This window comes from Paralichthys olivaceus, chromosome 13 (assembly GCF_024713975.1).
Source record: "Paralichthys olivaceus isolate ysfri-2021 chromosome 13, ASM2471397v2, whole genome shotgun sequence".
Lineage (NCBI taxonomy): Eukaryota > Metazoa > Chordata > Actinopteri > Pleuronectiformes > Paralichthyidae > Paralichthys > Paralichthys olivaceus.
The window spans coordinates 11154538-11175848 of record NC_091105.1 but is presented as its reverse complement, the minus strand read 5'-3'; the positions used below and the strand labels follow the sequence as shown (position 1 = coordinate 11175848).

Genomic DNA, 21311 nt, shown 5'->3' with positions numbered 1-21311 from the left:
ATCCACACTTCTTCTCTCACCTCATTCCTCCTCCGATGAAGACGCTTCTCCTCTTCCTCGTCTTTTCGGTGCGGCTCCTGCTGAAGTGAAGCTTTTATAGCAAATAACAGTCTCAGGAAAAAGTGGTGCAAAGCTGCTCTGCCTCTGTTTCCTCACTGCCTGAGCGCCTGTGCAGCCCCCTGTGTGTGTGTGTGTGTGTGTGTGTGTGTGTGTGTGTGTGTGTGTGTGTGTGTGTGTGCGTGTCTGTGTGTGTGTGTGTGGAGGAGGGGTCGTGGGAATCTGTGGCTGCTCCAGGCCAGTCCCACGGTGAGCTCTGTTATTCTGAGTGATCACCAACCATCCAGTGTTTTTCAAAGGAGAACATTTAGAGTCTGTATGAAGCGTTAAAGTAAAATAATAGTGAGTCACACTGCTGACTTAAAGGACCACACTTGTAGGAGCCATTTTTAAACCCCGTAGAATGCAGGACACCTGAATGGTCCCTAGGTGTCCTTGTTGAGCGTTGGGTCACGTGTCATACATGTAGGAGCAGGAGTTTCTGACAGTGTTTGACCTCCACGTCCTGATGTAAGAGCACATGTTGCACTGGTGAAATGTTTGGATGTGTAGTATAAAAACACATTTACACAAACACAGCTTGTGGACTTTTGCCTTTAATGCTAAAGAAGCAGAAGACGGACTCTTACACGAGACACTGCTGCCGTGTCTCAGCCAACATGTCCGTTACGCTGCCCTCATGCACTGGACTCCAGAGGAACGCAAATATCCTGTCGTTTCTGCTGACTTTATCCGCCTGACCTCCTAGCATAAAGAAATGTATAGAAATCCAGGAGAGGTCGATGTGGGAACACAGCAGGGGATCCTGTGAACCCAAAGCGTCTATTACCATGCCCCTGGTGGCAGGCTGCAGTTATAAAACCCACTTCCTCCATGTTAGTGGATGGGAGATGGATTAAATATAAAAGTCAAAACACTCCAAAGATTGTGTCTGTTACTTCAGATATTTCTGCTGTTCGTGTTTGCTTTGTCCAGCTACCAGTGTAGGGAGAAAAACAGAAATCCAGAGTAAACATATCAAAACCTAAAAATCTCTATTTGCCTTGTAAGTCCATGATCTGGTTAAAAGCTCTAGAAAAGTGCATGAACCTTAATTTGCAACTGTTTGTCAAACTACTTGTACCTCAAAAATGTACTAAGTGGAGTACTTGAGTAAATGTGTTTTCCACCTCTTTAACTCTAAAGTGTACAGATAAAGACCACAATTTTAGATAATCTCTGTGTGTGTCTGTGTGCGTGTGTGTGTGTGGTGAAATGACTGAGGTCAGTTAAGGACAGCAGGCAGTGTGCATCTCATTTATTTTCATCCATTCACACATTCCATCAAGGAGCCACATCTACCTCCAGAGCAGCCAGCGTACCATTACCCCTTAAATTAGAATACATAAATAAAAGCTGTTTGCATATAAACAGTTGCTGATGTACACATTCCAACTGGCTGAAGTGCACGCTCATTAACAAAGACACCGACAATGTTTTCTTTTCTTTTTTTTGTCTTCCCAGAATCTATGTACGAATCGAGGCTTGTGTTTTTTCGGTCCACTGTCACAATGTCCTTCCCTGGAGACAGATGTCAAGGTTTTGCATAACCAAGCAGGAGTAAACTCTCGTAAGAAGCAAAGACAGTCTGTTTTGTAGCTTTATATTATTTACAACGTGAATGACAGGAGGTTATTTGAACCAAACAAGATGATCGTTATCAACAGAACAACTAAAAGATGTGTTTTTTTTAAACATTCATTTTCATGTGCCATTCCCAAAAAAAGCAGAAAAGCAAACACAAGCTGGTTCATTGTTTCATTCCACCTCAACAGACTGCAAGTTTCCTTGATTTAACAATTAGCCCTTAGCCCTGCTCGTCACAACAGAGAAGCAACACACACAGGCTGCTGGGAAATTACATCCTGGTTTCTCAAACACACACACATACACACACTAATTTTAACCCCCCTCCCATTCAACCTTAGCTTCAGCCAACTCCAAATTAACCCAACTCTTCTGCCTCTGGGCCTGTAGAGTGGCTCACTTTCTCCATCTAGAGGAGAAAGGCTGAACTACATAGTGCTTCTGCTCCACTGGGTTTCACATTTAAAAACCTCGACACCTCACGATTGTATTTTGCAGCTTTAAAAAAAAAAAAACACGCATTTCTGTTGCCAAGTAAAAAGCAACAAACCACAAACACGCTTGTTCTATCGGCTCTGAGCTCAAGCACCATTTCAATAGCGTTCAAATAAAACAAGAAATGCAACAGAATCGAGACACGAAATCCAAGTTAACTGTACAATATTAAGAAGCCTTAAAGGTGCTGTAGTTTTTTTTTATATGATTTGGTAGGTAAACAAACACAATAGAAGTGAAATCCTCATGGTATCTTCCCTCAAGGTCGACCAGTGCCCCTCACAGAGAGAGGAGATGGGTGGGGGGGGGGGTTAGATGGACGTTTTTCAAGATGATGGCTTCCTTTTCTTTCATTTCTGCAGCTGCATCAATGCAGCGATCATCAAATATTAAGCTCAAATGTCTTCAGCCGAGTGTTTGTTGAGGAGACTGGAAATGAGGAATCGAATCCTCCCAGATCCACGTGTCACTCTTCGTCAGCGTTCTTCAACATGAGGATGGAGTTGTAGATCTTCAGGGCGGGTCCTAACTTGATTGACAGTATCTTGACGATGTCCGCTTGGGTGAGAAGCAGGAAGGCCTCGCCATCTATTTGCTAAGGGAACAAAAAAGGATTCACTTTCATATCACTCTTTTTTGAGACTAATATAGAAACAGATTCTTTTAAGTGAAGCAGCTGATTCCTATTCTTCATCTTCAAACCTTCAATAACTGATGTTCTTGACACAAGTTGTGAGCAAAACATTACAGTTATCTATAATTTACAATCTACAAGGAAACTGAGTTACTTATTGTAGTTGCTGAGTTGTGTTTCTGTAAAAATCTAATATTCATTCTCTTTTAGTTACATTTTTTGGTCTCTACCAACTTCTGAAAGAATCATCCTGCTCATTAACGTTCATTAGCCAGTCTCAAGCACTGTCGGCCCCCTTTCAATAAAACATAGTTGCACACTAATGATGACTTGTAGGATTTTTGGGTGACTTAATAATCATACGAAAGCATTTTGAAATTAAATCTTATAAGATAGCAAGGGAGTGCACGGGGGTATAACATCATTTTTAACAATTCTATGGCATAAATGAAAAACTTAAACCATACGAATCATCATGAGGGCCTAACTGTGAAATTAATTATTAAGTTTATTAGCATTCAAACTATAAAAGATGTGAATCTAGATCTACAATATGAATAATTAAGTATGTTTGAAAAAATGATCATGAAGTTTAGACTAAAAAATGTATTATTAGCAGATTTTTTAGAGTTTGTCAGTAGATTGAAGTTCTGGTTAACGAATGTATGAGGTGCTCACCTCTGTTTTAAAAGTAGCAGCATGTTCTTTACATCCAGGGAGTCCTTTGACAAAACTGGCCACCTGATAACAAGAAAAGAGACAAGATGCAGTGAACAGCTACAAACAAGCCAATAGTTTATCTACTATTTTCAGTGGCTAACATGAATCTCAGGCTGACTGCTCATTCATTTTGTTTCTCTGAACAACTCGATGCCTTCATGTTTGGTCAGTGAATGAGGGGATCATCTGCTTTTCATGTGTTGACACTGTGTGTGAGTGAGTGAGCACGTCTGACCTCCTCGGCGCTCCAAGTGGCCACTCTCTTGGCAGTCAGCCCCAGGACCTCGGGCAGCAGCTGGCAGTGTTTGTCCCAGCAGAGAGCCACCCGGTGAGGGGGGGAGGCAGAGATGCCGGGGGAGAACACGGACTCGTGGAGGGCCTGCTGGAGAGAGATGGCATCTGGAGAGGCTGACGAGGAGGAGGAGGAGGAGGAGGAGGAGGAGGAGGAGGAGACAGCAGTCAGTGGGATGAGGTGGTTATTTATGTTTTATCTCTTTTCATTTTACACATTCTCACACACACACCTTTACTGTCGCCGATCTCCTCTTTAACATAGTGCATTTTCAGGTATTTAGGAACTGGTGCAGTCCTGAGGAAGACATCAATGTACACGTTAGAGGTTAAATGCTGAGGCACAGGAACATCCTCTGCACTGAACTGCAGCAGCACAGTTTGGTGTGATGGTGTCACAACTGCTACCGTTTAGGTCTTGTTCCATTGTGGCTCTGCTCGCTGGCTCCACCCGGTGGCTCAGACTGGTTGCTGCGCCCTACACGCTCAGCTTCCACTGTCGCGAGTTTCCTAGCAACACACATTACCCACATCTCAAGAGCCGACCACTGGATAGAATTGCATTCAAAACCCTGATTGGAGAGCTCCTGAGAGTGAAAGTGGCTTTCACAATGTGTTCGTGCAGTGTAAAGTGTCATCCTTGTGCATGTTCAGCAGCAGACCTGTTCTGGGAGTCCTCAGCTCCTTCGGCTGGCTCAGGCGTAGAGGAGGTCTGTGTCGTAGTGTTGGGGTGAGGATCGGGGCGTCGCCCGCGAGGATGAGGTCCACTGAGGGTGAGGAGCCGCTCTCCGCTTAGACGGTCTGGCAGCAAGCCCTCTTTGTTCAGATTAATCTCAGAATAGGGACAGCTCACCTGACTGCACACACACACACAGAGACACACAAACTTTACCCAGGCCCATCACCGCCACAAACACTCATTTTATAACTGTGAATGAGATCATTAAACAGGTTACAACAATTAGGAAGGAAATGCAGCTAAAACGATCACCTTAAAGCCTGTAACTCCCACACACATACAAACACAAGCAACACATTTATGCTGGCGCCAACCCACACAAGCACAAATGACATTTATGTTCACTGAAACCATTTCTTCTACTCCTGCTCATACTGAAAACACAGGCTCCAAACAAAGATAAAATATGAATACCTGAAATTTTACCAATGTGAAGATTACTCATTAAAGCAGTGTGAGAGAAAAAGTGATAACATCTTCAAATACTGAAATAAAGTGTACAAGATTTCGATTTTAGAGACAACACTAGAGCATTTAAATCGCATTTACTAAAAGAGTAAGAAAAGATTTAATTGAATCAGTTGTTTCGTTGCAGTTTTTAAACTAAAATGCGACCAGCTGCATTTCCAAACTTCTCCAATTTAGCAATTGTATGTATCCGTAGCAGAGCTGAGACATTTTCAAAAGAGAACAAAGTGTCGATGTTGACTATGAAAGCTTAAAACTGAGTATGTGCTACTAACGTGTAGTGTGTCCCATAGCGAGGTCCTCTGATGTGGCCAACACCATTACATCCTGGGGTAGGACATCCTTGTCCTGGGGCAGTCAATATATTATCATTGGTGCCTGAAATAAACACACAGACACACACAAGGATTTTGGATTCATTACAGATTCCTCCCACCACCAAATCCAGAAGTTAAATGAAGGAAGAGGTGAACTCTGCTGACTCATCTGTTGAAATTATAATTTTTATTCTCATTGAAAACCAGGCAGAGCAGAAGAGACAGGGAGAGCTTCAGTGTGTCTCACCATTAGGGTACTGTAGTGGGTGTCCAGTTTTCTGACACCACCCAACAGGGTGCAGATCGGGGCAGTCTGTCTCCACCCAGTAGTCGTACTCTGAACTCCAGCCATCAAAATGAATCTGGACGAGACAAAGGGGAGTGGACGGAAAATTAGACATAAGCTGAGCACAGAGTCGAATCCGAGAGCGTCTTGATGAGACGTTGTCGCACCTTCAGTCGATGGTCCTCTGTGTCCGTTATAGTTGTAACACGGACGAGCATGGGATTCCTCTTATCGACAGCTTCCACTTTCATCCCAAACTGGAAGCCATGAGGAGGTCGCTGCAAATACATAGCATCATAATAAAAACACCATTTCATAGAGGAGTGTAAATCAGTGTTTATGTATATGTGCTTGTAAATTGTACCGGTTTGAAAGCCCGAGCAGGAGCCGCCTGTGTTCCCGTCTCTTCCAGGTACTTCTCCCATGAAAAACTCTTCGGTTGTTTATATTCTAAGAAAATGAAATAAAATCTCATTAGATCCATTGGTAACTGACGAGAGACCAACATTTACACAGACACCATTATAGTATAATAGATCACAAAGCAGAGACAAGCTTTGCATCGGCAGGAGAAGACAGCAGCATGCATCGTTTGTACACAAATTACAGTGAATATTTGATTTTAATAGAGTTGAGTAGTTCTTTCTTACAGTAGTAAATAAATATACCAGAAAAGTGTTAAGTACTTTCAGCTTTATTAGTAGAGTCAAACTGTTAATTAGCTCATATTAGATCCTACATTAGTCCGGCCCTACTGTATATGAAAGTAGATTATACTGACCCACATGTGTCTTGGTCTGTGTCTTACCAGCTGGAGTGGTCAGAGTTAGCTCGGCCTCTTCACAGTACCCAACAGGATGGATGTAAGGACTGCTGGCATCGCACCTTAACGTAACACAACGTGCAGGTGAACATACAGACAAAACGTGTCCAACTTAACCACAAACTTTGATCCATCTGCAAACTTTTAAAACCATATCGCCTTCATTCTGTGCACCTTTTCATACACACACTACATTAGCATTATGCAGAAGCTATGTAGGCGTTTTACTCGGCATTAACTACAAAAAAAGTCCAGACAACCAGAAACCAGACTCTCTCCTGAGTTTGCATTTCCCACATGAAGAATGCAGCAGGAGACTTTGGTCAGACACGTTCACAACAACAGACAAAAAGCATTCAGACAAAGGGTGGCACAGCATTCAGGGGACAGGATGTAACGAATCAATTCCTATGCAGAGATCATGTGTTTTTGTCCACAGCACATCGACACCAGCCCTTTTCACCAAAGCTCTTGAATCTTGATGTCTTTCCAGGTTGACATCTTCGTTGGAGTCTTCTATTTGTATGGCTTCTCTTTTTCATCAGTTTTTTCCAATTTTGCATCCGTCACATGTTAGAAAAGTCGTTAATGTTCACATGGGCTCATTCAGACATTCCCCAGAGTTTTACTTGGGGGCTGGCACGAGAAACTCCTGAAATTGTCTGAAGTCCCTGACTGGATCATTTGAGTTCTCGCATACAGCCCCTCCAAATCATTTCAGGAGATTATCCGGGATTCAGTGCGGCTCTAGTGATCTCACTTGAATTCAATCTATAGCAGAGCCCTAGGTGGACTAGCGAATATATCTGTGGATCATCTCGGTTTTTTCAGTGTCAAGCCAGGCTCTCACCAGTAATCATAGGTGTCATCCCAGTTGTCAAAATGAATGAGCAGGCGGTTGTCGACAACAGCAGCAATGGTTGCTACACAGATCAACGAGGGATTCTTCCTGTCAATCGCCTCCAGCTTCATCCCAGCCCTGAATCCAGACGGAGTCACAGACTGAAAGGAAAAAAATGTTTTAACTCACATTTAATCTGTGCATACACAATGCTTTCAGGCGGCTTCAGTGGATGTGGTTGTGTGGTTAATGCTCACTGTGTTGAGGCTCTTGAAAAGGTGTTTCGGGGCCAGTTGCCCCCTGCAGTTCTTCACATACATGCTCCAATTAAACTCTCCATCCTTACAACCTACAACACAAACTGTGTCAGCACGTTTGCACCTCAAATTTATAAAAATGTTTCATTTCCATTGTTTTGTTCAATTGTGAAATTGTGTCTACCTTTAGGCAACAACAACTTGTGTCCATTCTTCTCACACCATCCCGCTGGTTTTAGATCCCACGAGTCAGCATTGGCCCAGAAGTCATAGCATTCTGGGTAACCATCAAAGTGAAGTCTTACCCTGTATCCCTGGATCTGAGAGGGAAAGAGACAACGTGTATATGTTCAGGACGAATAACGACAGTGACATTCAAAAGTCTGAACAGATATAAGGAAATACACAATCTTATTCTAAATCAAATCCATAAACAACCATTAGCACTCGTACCTCTGCAACAGTGAGCACACAGAACAGAGATGGGTGAGATGGGTCCAGTCCCTCAAGCTTCATCCCCACCTTAAAACTGTTCCTGCTTTGAGGGAAGGACTGATGCTGTGAGAGACAAAATGTACATCACAGCACAATTCAGTTTAACAGACACCAGATAAACAAAAAAACATCCCTAGTCAAACTAAACATTACGGGATTATACCTCTTTGAATAGTTTAACAGGAGCAGCGACGGCCTTCTCCTCTTCAATGTAAGCAGGCCAGCTCCATGCACGCTTCTTATTGGGAGGGGCAGTCACTACAGGGGCATAAAAACATTATGGATACAGTATAAAACTCCCCAACCAGGAACATTGACCAGAGAATCTGTATAATATATAGAATATGTATTAGTGATGGTAGTACTATGAATTTTATGTACATAAGAAAATGCACAAAATACAGTATAATGATGTAGAACCTAAAAATATCTTAGTCCTCAGTCCTTCTTGTCAACTGTCAAACTTAATGACAAAAGGTAAATTCAAAATTAAGACAATTTAAATGCCAAACAAAAAAATTACATTTTTCATCTACGTTTAAATATTTTAAAATAAAAGCTACTGGTGATACTTAAGAGGAAAGTCTTCAAAACGGACTTAGTTTCTCACCAGTAATACTGCAACGTTTTAAAAACTGAATTTAAGGAAGAGTGCTCTACAGTGACCATTTTTAGTGGCCTTGAGTTTATATTTGAATAAGATGTAGAGACTTGGAGACTACAAAAATATTTTCTCCATCCCCCCCTGCTCCTCACAGTGGCAGTAGTCTAACATACCCAGTTTTGCAATTTTGGCACCTCTCCTGCCTTTGGTAGTTTTGGCTTTTTCCTACAAAAGGAAAAAAGAAAGAAAAATATAAAAACTCAGAACAATCAATGTTTTTTCCTCAGGTTTCCTGTGTGTTCTCTCAACTCTTCAAGGAGAAGAATTCAAAATTTACTGAAGATAATATTTTCATTTGCCATTAGTTTTGGAAGAAAACAACACAAGTGACAAATGCTTAGAAGTATCCGCCTGACCTCCGGTTCCTCTTGGTTGTCTTCCTCTTCCTCACCAGAGTCCATATAGATCTTCCTCTTTTTGCGCACACGTTTGCCGAGCCTCTCACCTTCAACTGTCTGACTCTCCCGCGCTTCCCCTGGAGACGATCTTAAAAAAAGAAGAAAGATTTGACCCCAGAGGAAATAACAAACCAAAATAATCTGAAGGAAGGAGGAGTTGGAGCAGAAGTTTTCAAAGTGGGGGCTCCTCCAAACAACTTCATGGGACACTCGAGTGAATGGGAATACAAAGAAATTACATTGAAAGAGGAGATCATGTAAAACTGCCTAAATGTGCATGATTTAGTTAAAGGGATGGTTCAGAGATTTGGTAGTTTCAGGTGTTTCAATAGTTTTTCCAATTTCCCAGAATAAGAATGAATAAATTAATGTTTTAGACCTTTTCCTGAAGTTATGTCAAACAGCAACATTAGACTGTCTTTGCTCAATTTCTGAGTGTCTATGTGATCAAATAACATAAAAATGATTCCATAGACATCCAGAAATTGAGTGAAGCTAAGCAAGTGAACTACAATGTGGTGAGGGGATCCTTTTTTAAGTTTTATCCAAGGGGTGGCCCACAGACAACATTTTTGAAAACTTGTGTATTAGAGAAAACAATGTGTGTGTTCACCTGCCGCTGGAGGGCTGTGCACAAACAGGGCTACAGAACCTGCCCTGAAAGAGGGCATCCCGAGGAACACGACCCCCACAGGCCCGGCACCTTGACAGCTCCCCATTTGGGCCCATGTTAGCACTGGAGCCAACTTCAACACTGGGACCATCCTCCACACTGGGGCCCTCCTCTAGAGACAGAAGCACAGAACCAGTGGCTGATGACAGAGAAGAAGAAAAGAGGTTTTTAATCACAAAAAACCTGAGTAGAGCATTAAAATAACGCTGCAACTCTACATCACTGATAAAATGTTAAACATGTGCTGCTGTACCTTTAGCTTGAGATGATCCTAGCTGACTCTGATTGGCTGGAACTTTGGCTGTGCCAGACTGTGATTGGCCCTCTGGAGGAGGGGTGGGAGTGTGAGTCGGAGCTGGGTCCAAGGTTTCGCGGTTAGGCTCTGCCTCTTGCCCTTTGACCTCTGGGTCTGTGACAATCTCAAGAGTCCCAAACTCTGTCATGCGGAACTGAAAAACACAAAGAAAAGAGAAGCAGATATGCTCATCAGGGTTTCTACAAGGACATTGTTAAGACGAGCTGGTAAATTCATTCAGCTCTTCTGCAAATGACAAACAAAGCAATCGTCTCTCTCCCTAACATTGGCATTTGCTCATATTCTTTCTTTAAAGAATGTGTTGTTGAAATTATACTTGGAGACTTGGTCTTTGTTTCGAGTACAGCAACTAAAACATAATCGATCTACTTCATTCTCTGCCCATAAGGAAGAGTTTAAAACCACAACCTTCACACAGGAGCAATTTCAGGCCAAATGGCCAAGCCAATGTTTCAAGCAACATGGTCTCCCTTCACTTAGTAACCACTTAAGGAAACCCAGCTCACACAAATCTTTGTGTAATCAATGACATGTACACAAACAATTATAGAGTGAACGATGAATTTTGGAAGGGAACAAAAACATGTGTCTCTCATATACCCTGATGTCACTTCCTGGCAGAGTGGCGATTCCATCCTTCCAGTCCAGAGCACCCATCATGTCGAACTCCGCTCCCTGGGAGGGGCCATCACTGGGTGGAGTGTCGGTCATTCCCACTCCTCTAATAACCCCTGACCTGCAAAAACAGAAAAGTCAGATTAAAAACAATGGCACACATCAACAAAAGAACATCACAGATGTGAAAAAAATATACAAAAGACAAGGATTAAACAGCTTCAGCGGACAAATCGAATGACAATCCTGTCATTTGTCCATTTGATCCTCATCTCTCGTGTTGCCCGTGTGATCATCACGATACCTGCGATGAGCTCCAACAGTGTCTACCTGCACTTGTACACAGCACCACGCAGCATCACCGCTAGATGGCGACTGTGCGCCGGCTCGCAGGAGACACCATGCACTTCGATTTCAGACAAAACAGTCAATAATAATAATGTTTTGCTGGTCAACACGCGGGCGGGCACGCGCACAACCGGACTCGTTAGACCGAACCTCCACCACGATCACTGTCAGAGGCGAGGAGAGACGCCTCAACTTTAAGTTAACCACACAAGTTCATCTTTTTCTTGTTTTATCAGTATCTCCCCAAATCCGCCGTTTGCCTGCTAATAAACAAACGAGGCGATCGCTGGTTTATCACATTTGAGGAGAACACTGTTTTCTGCGCCGAGCGGCCAAACTTAAGCACGTTTTAATCCGACTAATATTGCGATATAACGTTTTAGTGTTGACGCAGGATCAACAATGAATTAAGGAATGATTTTGTGCTCGCACCGCGGCCATAACCATGTGCAAAGTAAACAACAGGCCGGGCCACTGCGTCTGGATGAAGTTTGACTCCGCTCCTCGCAGCCCAGTTTTATTCTGGCCATAAATAAAGTGTATGGAAGAGCGCCCATGATTAGCATTCGTCTTATACAAAATGGCGGAGCATAGGAAGAGGCCACCAACACGTTTAAACTATGTAAATTACTCAAGTTACCCATTTAAACAAACCGCGCGGAGCCGCTACACGTCGAACAGGAGCCGATGTTTGCGGTGTAATTTCCTGACTTGGTGTTTTCCTTCGCTCCGGCTATTTTCTTCACTTTCCCCTTGTCACGGAATGTCAGCCCAGGTTGCTAGCTACCGCTGACATGAAGCTAACAGGCAGCTAGCTCCACTCCGCCCAGCTGAACGTACGGAGGGGGTTAGCTCCGCGGCTAGCCTCCGTAGCATTGTGCCTGGATGCAGCCAGCAAAGGACAATCTGTAATAAATAAGTTTCCCCGGATAATAACAGGAGGAAAACGCATTTTACCCAACGCGAATATTTCCCACAGCAACGCGAACTCTCGCAACAACACGACGCTCCTGTCTCCATTGTTGCTTGATTTAATTTCTTCAATAGAAACTTGAAAAAAACAAAAACGATTTATTCTCGCCGTTTTTAAATCACAGAGGAAATAAGGTGAACTGACCCCGCGGAGGAACACGAAGCTCGGAGCTTTTTCTAATGTCGCCTCGGCTCGTGGAAATAAAATGTGTTTAGCTGCGGTGTTGTTTAAAAAAAATGTGGAACTCACCTCGTTTCTGTTTTAACTCTTATTTAGAGCAGCAGAGGACGGATGTGCGCATGCGTGCAAGATGCGCTGCCTGACAACTTTGGGGCTCGGAAAAGTTCTGTATCTGTGGTCGACACCAGGCGCGTGAGCAGCCGCGACCCGGCCCACGAACACAACCGCTGAAAGTCACTTCACATGCCGATACAACCGGTACTCTCACCCGGGGTTGTGTTTCACCCGGTGCCCGCACAAGTCTCCTCCTCCCCAGTGAAGAAGAGTGTGGATAGAAGGAGCGCAGGGACCGACCGCAGTGTCTACTGTTAGCGTCCGGGACCGGCCGTCTCATCTGCGGGCTGAAAACCGGTTGTTTCACCTCCTCAAAGCCCCCAACCTCCTCCTCCTCCTCCTCCTGAGTCCCCCACCCGAGCTCAGGCTGCGATCGGTCCGTTCTCACCGGAGCTGAGAGCTGGATTAAATAAAATCAGCCATGTCACAATAACCTCAAGTGTCATTTTCAGCCAAATTCTGCATTCTACGGTTAAAACGCATCCATGTGTGTGAGATGATGCGATAACAAAAGGAAACAAGCAGCGTTGAGTGGGATCGGGGAGAACAAACACCACATGTGGATCTTATTCTTCTCTATGATGAAGACAAACATCCAGTGTGATATAACGTGGAGACATGTTTTTTTTTTCATTCTGGCAGGAACCCTCAGCTCCTGCGCATGAAGACATGTGGTACTTCATGTTTCTATGATTTGAAGTCACCACTGTGGACTGATCGTTACTTGTGTGTGTTTTTGTTGTGTCCACACACACACACACTCCTGTTCAACAGAGATGATTGTCTCCAGCTAACCTGCAGCAGTGTTCAATCCCTCCCACCACAGGGCGGCTCTCCGGTGGAGGGACGTTTCGCACATCTCGCCGTTTTCGCACGAAAACCTCCAGGAAATAGACGGCACCCAATGCGTGGTTTTTATTTTATTTATTTTATTTTTTTTGCTATAGCACGACTGACTCTGCGAACACTTGGTGCACGCACGCCGAGGAGAGAGTTTGATTTCAGTGATACGAGGTGAAACGAGTTCAGACACTCGGGGCTGTGGACGCAGCCTGAGCCGTGCGTTCGCCGCTAGATGGCGGGAGACGTCCGGTGAGTCGCGGGATTAACGGGGTCGCACATCCCGCAGCAGCCCCGCATTATTATATTCCGGCCTATAAACAAGCATGAGATGGCATTCAAAGGCAAAGCGGTCGACTCGAAGGTAAGAGATGACGCGTCTGTGCGGAGCGTCACCGTGGCTGTGAGGAGATCAGTGATAGGAGGCTGCTGTCGTGTGTTTATTATGACATGCATCGATTATTCATCACTTATCAATCATCAAAGTGTGCAGCAAGTTACGTGTGCTCTCACACAGCTCCAGGTGTTCGCTCGTGTTGTGTGTTGTTGACGGATTATAAAACAGTGTGTTGATGTGAAATCATGTCTCCTCTGTGTGTGTGTGTGTGTGTGTGTGTGTGTGTGTGTGTGTGTGTGTGTGTGTGTGTGTGTGTGTGTGTGTGTGTCCATCCCACAGACCGTGCTCCTCAACCTGCTGCTGTGTCTGCTCATATTTTACTCTCTTTTCTACATGATCGCCAGCGTGTGCTTCGGTGCCTTCAGGTTTGAATCCCTCACACGCATGCGCACACGCACGCATCACGCAAAATGCACTTATGAAAGCCCCCCCCCCCCACGCACACACTCACACATACCTCCACCACCACCCTCTCTCTCTCTCTCTCCCCATAATCACCAGGGTGTGGCTAATAACGGATCATAATACTTATCCTCACACTTGGTTATTAGTTTCCATACCATACAAACTATATGATGGTATATAAGGCATTGTCATGTAGTCAACACAACAGTTACAATAAGCATTATTACTTTATTTTGCAGGTTCTACTATTTTTTATTGGAAAGACCTGTGTAATTAATATAAATAATAAGAAATTATAAATTTTAGTTTAGTTTAGAATAACAACTATTGTAAACTCATATCTAGTAAAATTATTGAATGAATATCTGGGTCACACTAGTGGAATGAATTGATACAAGTGTACCAACTGAGCCGTGTACCCATCTGTCTTATCTTTATTATCTAATTACAGTCATTTCCAGGAAGTGTCAGATACATTTACAGCTATATATCTGTTCCTTTCAAAGAAGTTACAGCAAGCCGCGGTGTTTGTACAATAATGTTATCAAAAAAGCGAACACACCAACTAACGGCAAAGTTGCAGATTCCAAATTGGAATATGAACATCCAAACAAGATGAATGTCATTGTGTGAGGGCCACATTCCAGGTTCATCTGGTCATGGAGCCATAATAACATGACCTGATGCAAACAACATAAAAACAGCTCTGGTGTATGATGGAAGGTTTATCTCAAATGTAAAGCCGTCTTTCATGAGTTTTTACGTTACTTTGTCCACGTCCTGTATCCTACAACTGAGAATCATCAACACTTATTGTACCTCCATCACTTTGCTGATCTGCACCAATTACAGTGATTCCTCTTCATTTAGGCTGGATCACTTTGACGGACTGATCCCATTCGACTTTAAGACGGAACCCATTGAATCCAACTCCAAATACTTGGGTGAGTGCAGCTCATGCTGGCAACACGATCAATGAAGAGTGTGAACTCGTCGTTGATCGAGCAGATGATGTAGTATATTCTTACTGCATTGGTCTCCCGCAGTGAACCTCCTGTCCTTGGAGCTCACCTACTTTTGCAGCGGCCTTCTGTTTGCTGCGGTGGTGAGGGGGCGAGTGTGGGACTACGCCCTCACTGTCACACTCCTGCATGTTGTGATCACCAGCCTCGGTGAGGACAAATATAATCACGTATCCACCCAGGTTACTCAAACAAGTTTCGAAATGTGTTGTGAGTCTGCATGTTTTCTTTCCATGTTGCAGTAATGCTGGAGTTTCCCATGGTGTGGCAGTGGTGGCTGGCTTTAGGTAAAATAAAATAGACTTCTTAAACCTATTGCATCTGACTTTGTGAGCTCGGCTGACTTTAATACTCTCCACTTTGTCTGTTGATTCGTAGGAAGCGGCTTGTTTCTGATGATCTGCAACGGTCAGCTGATTGCTTATTTCACCTGCCAGAGTGACCAGAGCTACGCCTCCTTCAGCATCTACTGACTGACAGAAAATAACTGTGAATGTATTTTTAATTTATTAATTCTTTAAAAGTTATTTAATTTTTATTTATTTATTGATTACGTTTTATTAACACACGTCAAATGGATTAGAAGGGATCAGACCACATGCTCTCATCTTGAGACACCAATTAGATTATCCACAGTGTTTTGCTTTTTATGTCACCTTTGCTCGTTCCTAGAAAAAACGTACCTTCACGTATTAAAGATGCATTCAGACACGAACTGAATCCAGACATTTTACTTGCTGGCAGGAAAATGTCTGGAATACATCCAAGTGAGTCAAACAGAACGCAGCAGAAAAATATCTGGAGAATTCACAGCCAGCAAGTGGCTGCGTTGATGACATAATGGATGCAACACAAAAAAAACCTTGAGAATACAAATTTCCAAGGATGTAAAAGAGGTGTCATGCACGTAGAAGACACCGATGAAGATGTTGACTTGAAAAAACAAGAGGCGACCGAGCCTTTGCAGGAGAGGCCCCAAGCTTGTGGAACAGTTTACTACTTCATATTGGTTCTGCCCCCTCTCTCACACGCTTCAAATCATTGTTAAAGGCACATCTCTTCTCTTTGGCCTTCTTTTCAAGTTGAGAAGGTTAATCAGGTTAATCATTAGTATCATTATATTTTGCATGTTACTGTTTTCTTGTCGTTGCTTTTACTTGTAAAGCACTTTGGTCCACCAAGTTATTTTAAATGAGTTTTATAAATGAAGTTAAATGTGTCTAAAACCGGTTTAAGTCAGAGCTGGGTCCAAAGAATTCACAAGGAGATGTGAGTTCTCTGTATTTTTCTTCTAATGCACAATCCCTCTGTCACTGTGTGGGATTTAAATGCGGCCTGTAAAGTATTTTACCTTTGTAGACTGTGAATGTAAAAGCTGAATGGGAAGGTTGCAATATCTATTGTTATTCAAAAATTTAAATGTCAAGTGTTGAACAATGAAACATCTTTGTGTTTTTTGTTTTATGCCCTTTTATACAGTGAAGTAGCAAGGACTGAAATAGTGACCAGCCTATTTCACAGGATGAACCAATACAGTTAAAATAACGGTAATAAAATATTCAAACATATCATTTAGTTAAGTGGAAGTAGTGAAACATACAGTGTGTTGCTGTATTAGTGTAAGAATATGTTTAAAAATAGCCTTGATTTTATAATTTATGATATAAAAAAAATAAATATTTGAACAAATATGCTCCCGGAGGATTCGTTGTGGTTATGAAACAGGTTGTGGTGTCATGTACTCCACTGGGTTCATGAAGGAGAATCCTGGGAAGGCCTCGCTGGCAGCGCTCGCCTGGCACCGCTCGTTCACGGAGGCAGGGATGGGTTGTAGCGTGAACTCGGGGTCGACGTGGCTGATATCACCGGGACCAGACTGGAGCAGACACAAACACACACTCAGGTACGCTGCATTGATTATTAACGATAGTGCCCTCCACTCATTTCTGAATCACTCGTACCACGTTTGGGATGAAGGGAGGTTCCACTCTCCTGGCCAGAAGGTCGTCCCAGTCGATGGAGGCAAAGAAAGGATGTTCCTGCAGCTCCTCCTGCAGACACCTCAACATTAGACCCTCTGTGCTTGTGTCACAGTTTGTTTCTCTTTCTCAATGTGTGCACTTACGAGGTCACGGCTCGCCCCTGTGCGTTTGGTGACGTCCCTGTCCAGCAAGCCCTCTAACAGTGAGCGTGCCGCCTGAGACACCCCGCTCCCCAGCTGCAGAGGAGCGTAGAGTTTCTTCTCGAACATCTCTGCTTTGCTGAGACTGTAGAATGGAGGCTGAGAGGCAGAACAGGGAGATGGAGTGAGGTGAAGATGCTGAGGAAAGATAAGGTGATGAAAAGGAAAAGAGATTGTTTCCCTTTACTTACCAGTCCAAAGAGCATCTCAAAAAGCACAGTGCCGAGTCCCCACCAATCCACTGCTGGACTGTACGGGCAGCCCTGTAGCACCTCTGGAGCGAGGTACTCTGGAGTCCCACAGAATGTGTGCATAATCCCACCTATGGCCACGCCTTCTTTACACAGCCCAAAGTCCGTCAGCATCACGTGACCCTCGCTGTCCAGCAGGATGTTCTCTGGTTTAAGGTCTCTGGCAGACAAACACATGGAAGTGTTTAGTTTTAGTTCTTTACAGAAACATTTCTTGCTGTTGATTATCTTATATTTTACATTTGCTTCTTTTCTCATTTTAGTTTTTGATGTGCTGCTGGAGGACAGTGGTGGGGGCTGGTGGTATGTCTGTGTCAAACATTTCCAAGGCAGTGCTCTCAAAGTGAACAATTCATTGGGATTTCCCTGCATGAATAATGAAACATGCAGAACATGAGCCATGGGAAACCGTACCTGTAAACGATGTCAAGAGAGTGGAGGTAGCCGAGCGCCATGGCCATCTCTGCAGCGTAGAAAGCAGATCTTGCTTCAGGAAATGAGCCCTCTCTCTGGAGATGGTAAAAAAGCTGAGGACAAACAGACGAGCATTCAAATACACGGATTCCTTAACTGACACTAAGATAGAACACAACAGCAGAACCACAAGAGGTTACGACCCCAGATGCTGTGACCGCTGGTGTCAAAAGTTGCCATATTTTTAAATTATACATGCACACTTAAAAAATGGAGCAAATTATGTTTTATGATATATGATTTATATAGATTACTTCAACTCTGATAAAAAATAACTTGGTTGTTTGTACAGTTTTTAGCCATCACACCAATGACAGAGAGAATTAGTTTTCACACTCTTACCTCCCCTCCATTGACATAGTCCAGGACGAAGTAGAGCATGTTCGGCGTCTGGAAGGAGAAGTGAAGTCCCACTAGGAATGGATGTTGCAGCCCCTTCAGCAGTACGCTCCTCTCAACCATCACATGCCTCTGCTGCACAGACACGACAGACACAGTGAGCAGACAAGAAGGCTGACAGACAGACAGACAGACAGACAGACAGACAGACACACACACAGACAGACAGACAGACCGACAGACTGACAGACAGACACATCACCTCTTTCCTCTTGACGATCATCTTTTTCTGCAACACTTTCACAGCATAGTAGCCCCCTTGTTCTCTGTGTCTTGCAAGCAGCACCTGTAAACATTTGAAATATGACCTTTCATGTCCCTGCACCAAACTCTGGGGAAAAACCCCACAAAATAACAAGAATAGAAAATTCCCACCTTTCCAAAGCTTCCTCTGCCGATAACTTTGAGGTAGTCAAAGTCTGACGGCTTCATCCTGTTTGATACAGCGACAGAAAACAGATTTAGACAGAACTATAATAACGCATAGTCTGTATGTCCCTAATCACTTACATTTTAGAAAATAAACTATGTATTGCCAATACACAGAGGTGAATACTTTGTCCAGTGGTTCTCCAGCTGGGTTTGAGATCCCTAAAGAACCCTGACATAAAGCTGTGGGGGCCCAAGGTGATTCAAATTTCTCTATTTATTCTTTAGAGCCACTGAATAATATTAAAGCTGTTAGAGTAATTAAAGAACAATCTGAAACTGAGAGACCAAAACCTGTGTCGAGAGGTCACAAGGCCAAAAAGTTAGGGGATTATTCACTCTTTTCTGATCACATCAAAATAATGTATTAATCATTATACTCACTGCAAGTGGCCAAAAATGTCTAGATTTCTTCTATGTTTTCAATTGAGACTGCTTATTGAAGCATTACGAGTTATTGACACATTCAGTAGAAACAACTTATTCCTTTTTAAGGGTTATAGGGTTACAGACGTCAGAGCAAACAACTTACTGAGAGGTTTCTGTGTCCACTGAGCTCTGGGGAGAGAGAAGACACAGAGGGACAGGGAGGGACAGGGAGGGTCAGGAGGTCAGATTCAGTTTCATGTCCTGTCAACACTCAGTATTTTAAAATCCTCCTCTCTGTGCTCACCACGGGGCTTTTCTGGTCCTTCTCTTTTCTCAGCCTGCTCTGTCGCCGCAGGATTTTCTGGGTGTCCAAACTTCGATAAAGACACGAGAAACAGTCAGGCAGTTGTTTCCATGCAACTGAACACGAAACAGGAATTATACACATGCATTTCTTCCAACTGTCAAACTCACTGTTGGCAGAGTTGTTGACTGGAGACAAGTTTGTGTAAGAAGTCACTGAAGGCAACTTTCTTCCCTTTGAGCAGAGCTGTGAGACAGACAGACAGACAGACAGGCAGACAGACAGACAGACAGACAGACAGACAGACAGACAGGCAGGCAGACAGACAGACAGGCAGGCAGGCAGGCAGGCAGGCAGGCAGACAGACAGACAGACAGGCAGGCAGGCAGGCAGGCAGGCAGGCAGGCAGACAGACAGACAGACAGACAGACAGACAGACAGACAGACAGACAGGCAGACAGACAGACAGACAGACAGACAGACAGACAGGCAGACAGACAGACAGAAGGGTGACACACTTTAACAAACAGTTATGTAATTATTGGAACCTTTTACTTTATTCATATTTTAAACTTAATTAAATGATATATTATAATAACAGAATGTGATATATTATATATTATATATTACATTTTATCACAAATATACAATTCTGTCACTTGTAGGAGGATGTTTAAAAATGAACTGTTAGTTGTTTTCTGTATTTGTCTGCATATGATCCATTTGCTAACAATGAACTGATCCAAAGTTAAAAGAATAAAAATAAATGTAGGTACATTTTAGAAACGCAGGTCACAGTTGAAGCTCACCTGATAAAAACGACACGAGCCGCGTCATCTTGGCGTGAGTCATCGGCCGCTCTGGAGTCACCGTCATCCTGGTGAAAAGGTTCAGAGTTTGATGAAGACTGGACAGATGAGGAAAGTTGGTCGTCAATGGAGACGCAGCGTCTCGCGGCAGAGCTGCTCAGCGTGTGACCCGCTCCGTCACTGGCGCGCGCTCACACAGCGCTGACGTAACAAGATGCGTGGAGTGCGGAGCGTTTGAGTCGCCTCGGAGAATTCACGACTGACATGTGCGCGCTTAAAACCGAGCAGAAGTCCGTGTCAGCATCTGGCTCAAAATCTGCCTCAGTCATTCCTACTCCGGAAATGGAACATACCTTCTGCCTTCAAAAACACTTGATAAATTGCTTGAATTGTTATTGATGCTCTATAGATCAATTCTAATCCATTGAAATTAACTTTTGGTTTGCCATGGATGTGGAAAACCTCAAATAAGAACAAGGATCCTGTCTCTTGTGGGTCTCAACCATATGTTGTATTGCCATATTGCGCTTTAAAATTACCTTTAATTTGTATTCATTTTCAAGTACTATACAAATAAAGTTATTATTATTATTGATTATTTTCCCAGCATCCCAGTTTGAGAACCACTTGCTCTTATACACCTGTGCTGCAGGGGGGGCATACTTTATATCCCAACCTGGAAGTTGGCATCACCTTGGTTGAAACTAGAACACACAGCAATCACTTACCCAACCAAAGTATTGTCTTTTTTCTCTTTATCATTTACAGTTCATTGATTGACTTTTTATTGCTGGTATATTATTCACTTATTGTGAAAAAAAATCAAAGTATATACTTAAGACATAGAAATCAACTTCTACCCACTGACATGAACCACTGAAGTGTAGTCTGTTAGCAGGCCAGAGCTTGAAAGGCAAAGCAGGCTGTGAGATGCCTGCAAAATGAGTTGGGCTATTACGTGTCACTTTTTTGCAGTCAAAGGAGATAAATGGGAGGGCGATAGGTGTTGGGTCCCTGAGTGCACAGCAAGTTCCTGGCACGTGAAGGCAGCATACCGAGCTCATGCTGGATGAACCAGGCACTCATGATGAGCTGACGGT

General features: G+C 43.4%; 3 protein-coding genes across 13 annotated transcripts; 1 reads left to right on the top strand and 2 right to left on the bottom strand.

Annotated features, from left to right (window-relative positions):
* Window positions 1-1339: 1339 nt before the first annotated feature.
* Window positions 1340-12647, bottom strand: l3mbtl1b (L3MBTL histone methyl-lysine binding protein 1b). 11 transcript variants are annotated; one of them, XM_020093327.2, is made up of 22 exons: window positions 12286-12647; window positions 10701-10836; window positions 10038-10233; window positions 9725-9923; window positions 9070-9199; window positions 8827-8878; window positions 8213-8307; window positions 8008-8112; window positions 7739-7874; window positions 7555-7646; window positions 7307-7458; window positions 6415-6518; window positions 5998-6083; window positions 5801-5911; window positions 5595-5709; window positions 5306-5408; window positions 4486-4680; window positions 4232-4333; window positions 4057-4121; window positions 3768-3940; window positions 3491-3553; window positions 1340-2773 (listed from the first exon to the last, which is right to left on the bottom strand). In XM_020093327.2, exons 2-22 carry the CDS (start codon window positions 10809-10811, stop codon window positions 2645-2647), a joined length of 2514 nt encoding a protein of 837 aa, XP_019948886.1. In that variant the 5' UTR covers window positions 10812-10836; window positions 12286-12647; the 3' UTR covers window positions 1340-2644. The 11 variants fall into 11 exon arrangements, with proteins under 11 accessions (XP_019948886.1, XP_069393239.1, XP_069393236.1 ...); XM_069537138.1 differs by having other exon boundaries at window positions 6442-6518; XM_069537135.1 differs by having other exon boundaries at window positions 12485-12507.
* A 644-nt stretch (window positions 12648-13291) lies between these two features.
* Window positions 13292-15726, top strand: LOC109623843 (putative transmembrane protein 244). Its single transcript, XM_069537143.1, has 6 exons — window positions 13292-13534; window positions 13847-13932; window positions 14843-14916; window positions 15019-15144; window positions 15237-15281; window positions 15373-15726. Exons 1-6 carry the CDS (start codon window positions 13502-13504, stop codon window positions 15465-15467), a joined length of 459 nt encoding a protein of 152 aa, XP_069393244.1. The 5' UTR covers window positions 13292-13501; the 3' UTR covers window positions 15468-15726.
* sgk2b (serum/glucocorticoid regulated kinase 2b) lies at window positions 15713-20408 on the bottom strand. Its single transcript, XM_069537142.1, has 12 exons — window positions 20212-20408; window positions 19573-19648; window positions 19403-19472; window positions 19262-19287; window positions 18676-18733; window positions 18503-18586; window positions 18244-18375; window positions 17842-17954; window positions 17368-17587; window positions 17120-17275; window positions 16956-17045; window positions 15713-16870 (listed from the first exon to the last, which is right to left on the bottom strand). Exons 1-12 carry the CDS (start codon window positions 20276-20278, stop codon window positions 16709-16711), a joined length of 1254 nt encoding a protein of 417 aa, XP_069393243.1. The 5' UTR covers window positions 20279-20408; the 3' UTR covers window positions 15713-16708.
* Between the last annotated feature and the right edge of the window lie 903 nt (window positions 20409-21311).

Coding starts and splice junctions, on each gene's coding strand:
- sgk2b (XM_069537142.1), bottom strand. CDS start 20,278: ATGACGGTGACTCCAGAGCGGCCGATGACTCACGCCAAGATGACGCGG. Junction 19,288..19,402: donor AGGACCAGAAAAGCCCCGTG/GTGAGCACAGAG, acceptor CTCTCTCCCCAG/AGCTCAGTGGACACAGAAAC. Junction 17,276..17,367: donor TTGAGATGCTCTTTGGACTG/GTAAGTAAAGGG, acceptor TCTGCCTCTCAG/CCTCCATTCTACAGTCTCAG.
- LOC109623843 (XM_069537143.1), top strand. CDS start 13,502: ATGGCATTCAAAGGCAAAGCGGTCGACTCGAAG. Junction 13,933..14,842: donor GTGTGCTTCGGTGCCTTCAG/GTTTGAATCCCT, acceptor CTCTTCATTTAG/GCTGGATCACTTTGACGGAC. Junction 15,282..15,372: donor GCAGTGGTGGCTGGCTTTAG/GTAAAATAAAAT, acceptor GTTGATTCGTAG/GAAGCGGCTTGTTTCTGATG.
- l3mbtl1b (XM_020093327.2), bottom strand. CDS start 10,811: ATGACCGACACTCCACCCAGTGATGGCCCCTCCCAGGGAGCGGAGTTC. Junction 9,924..10,037: donor AGGATCATCTCAAGCTAAAG/GTACAGCAGCAC, acceptor CTCTGTCATCAG/CCACTGGTTCTGTGCTTCTG. Junction 4,122..4,231: donor AATGGAACAAGACCTAAACG/GTAGCAGTTGTG, acceptor TGTCTTCCTCAG/GACTGCACCAGTTCCTAAAT.